This window comes from Acyrthosiphon pisum, chromosome A1, assembly GCF_005508785.2.
Source record: "Acyrthosiphon pisum isolate AL4f chromosome A1, pea_aphid_22Mar2018_4r6ur, whole genome shotgun sequence".
Lineage (NCBI taxonomy): Eukaryota > Metazoa > Arthropoda > Insecta > Hemiptera > Aphididae > Acyrthosiphon > Acyrthosiphon pisum.
Window position 1 is genome coordinate 111482285 of NC_042494.1, and position 2499 is coordinate 111484783.

Consider the following 2499-nt stretch of genomic DNA (forward strand, 5'->3'; position numbering starts at 1 on the left):
TATAAATATAACCATTCTAACCATTAATTAATATATAGGTGTATCAATATTTTGGTGTCCATCCATCTACAATATTCTACAAATCTACAACCATAGTTTGTAATAATTACAACCAGCATACAAACAAATACGTACCGATTATTCCAATTTCGGGTTATAACTTATAACTTCATAAGACACAAATAATCTATAACTTGATGATAAATTAAATAGGTAGTACAAGTGCAAGAGTACATTGGTTGATAATATCATATTTTTTAAATTTGGCGCTCATTTCGTTTGCAATATTATCATCCTTTGTTAACAACATAGATGTATGCCTTTTGTAGGTTATGTATCAGAGGAAAGACAATCAATTATTTAAAAACTATTATAGGTAGTATATTTATTATTTAGTATTATTAGTTATTACACAAAAACTTTGTAGGTAATTGTTAAACGTATTAATTATTAAGTACACTGTATTATAGAATCATCTATTTATTATTTTTTTTTTTTACAATATTAGCTAATTTTTAAACCTTACAGCATTTTAATTCCTCTACCAAGTTTGCATTTAGTGATCAATTTTTTACTAACCATGTCGGCTCAATGTGAGAAAGTAAATTCTACTAGTCCATCCTGCGAGTTTGGTCCTAAATTAAAGCTGTTGCGGTCCAATGATCAGGTCCGGGAACTGCAGACCATACTTAGAGACAAGTAAGTTTGTGGTACCGATACGAATGCATTAATGGAACTAAGCGTTCGTACGGTCCACAGAAACACAAGTCGAACGGATTTCAAATTTTATGCTGATCGTCTAATTCGACTTGTCATTGAGGAAAGCTTAAACCAGTTACCATTTGATACTTGTATGGTTATGACGCCTACTGGTAATTACTACAAAGGTACCAAATATCAAAGAGGTAACTGCGGTGTCAGTATTGTGCGTAGTGGAGAGGCTATGGAGCAAGTAAGAATTAATCAATACTTCCAAAAACCTATTGGCATTTTTATCATTGTTTGATTGTTAGGGTCTGCGAGACTGTTGTCGATCGATACGTATCGGTAAAATATTAGTAGAGTCAGATTCAGATACTCATGAAGCTCGTGTAGTATATGCTAAATTTCCTCATGATATAGCTGATAGGAAAGTATTATTAATGTATCCAATAATGAGTAAGTAATGCATTGATGACATATTACCCAGACAACATACATTATAATACATTTACTTTTAGGTACTGGAAATACTGTTATTAAAGCAGTGAATGTGTTAAAGGAACATCGAGTGGCTGAAGACAATATAATTCTATCAAACTTATTCACTACACCTATTGCTGCTCAAACTATTACCACAGCATTCCCATTGGTTTGTTTTATTTCTTAATAACCCTTATAAATCTTAGATTATCAGTATTTATTAAATTATGTTTATAACTTTTATGCTTAGATGACTATACTAACATCAGAACTTTATCACATCGCGCCCAACCATTTTGGTCAAAAATATTTTGGTACTGATTAAATATGTTATTTAATTTATTATTGATATTTGCACAACAGTACATTTTTGGTGAGTAAGACTTTTACCATGCAAATCATAATGTGACCAATTTAAACAGACTCGATTATACATTTTTTTTTCAACAATTTTTCCTATCGGTCAATTTTAATCATAAGATACAACTTAAAATGTCTTATAACTATGTTTCAAAAAAATTTTGTTATTGTTATTTCATAGATAGGTAATTAATTATAATTTTGTTCTAAGAACTTATATTTCGACTGAAATGTATTCAATATAAATCTGTTTATTTACAGTATTCAATTTGAATAAATGATTTAATTTTTAAGTTATTATTATTTTGATACATTTGAATGACCGATATTTTACTAAATGTAAGAAATTACATTGTTATAGGTTGTACATTTTATAATGGAAATTTGTCTTTGTAGATACTTGAATTATGTAATTTATTCACCCATTCTATAACACCTAATTTTCACCATGATGAACCAAACTACATTTTTGGTTAACCTAACCTTAAACCGTTAATACGTTAATTTAACCGTGTATATTGCATATTAATATATTATGGTATGTACATTAATAAATGCAAGTATAAATATGATATGTTAAGTGTTAACACAATTATAAATAAAATGTTATTGTGTTTAATAATTATTAAAGATAGAACACAACTAAATTGAGTTGGAAGTTTTAAAAAATATTATTTTTTGTCCATCTAAGAGCTGTTTAAACAAATTAATCAAAATACTTAAAAAAAACTTTATAGTTCATAACATCACTGAATCACTAAAAGTGTTTTATATACAATATTTTCACGCATAAACAATTATAATATTATATACTTCTGCTAAAACCATAAAATTTTGGTCATTCTTACCAATTTTTCATATTTACCGTGGAAATGGGTTTTACCGTTAAAAATTTGAACTATGTTTTAAGTTTTATGTTATACTTATACTTCTTGTCAGTGGCGTGCCGAACTGACA

General features: G+C 28.0%; 1 protein-coding gene across 2 annotated transcripts; it reads left to right on the top strand.

The window, feature by feature from the left end:
• The first annotated feature begins 356 nt into the window (after nucleotides 1–356).
• LOC100161158 (uracil phosphoribosyltransferase homolog) lies at nucleotides 357–1805 on the top strand. Of its 2 annotated transcripts, none has more exons than XM_008184820.3 (6): nucleotides 357–376; nucleotides 529–699; nucleotides 760–952; nucleotides 1014–1158; nucleotides 1221–1351; nucleotides 1433–1805. In XM_008184820.3, the coding sequence occupies exons 2-6, from the start codon at nucleotides 581–583 to the stop codon at nucleotides 1505–1507; spliced, it is 663 nt and encodes a 220-aa protein (XP_008183042.1). In that variant the 5' UTR covers nucleotides 357–376; nucleotides 529–580; the 3' UTR covers nucleotides 1508–1805. The 2 variants fall into 2 exon arrangements, with proteins under 2 accessions (XP_008183042.1, XP_008183041.1); XM_008184819.3 differs by lacking the exon at nucleotides 357–376 and adding an exon at nucleotides 411–427.
• Nucleotides 1806–2499: the final 694 nt, after the last annotated feature.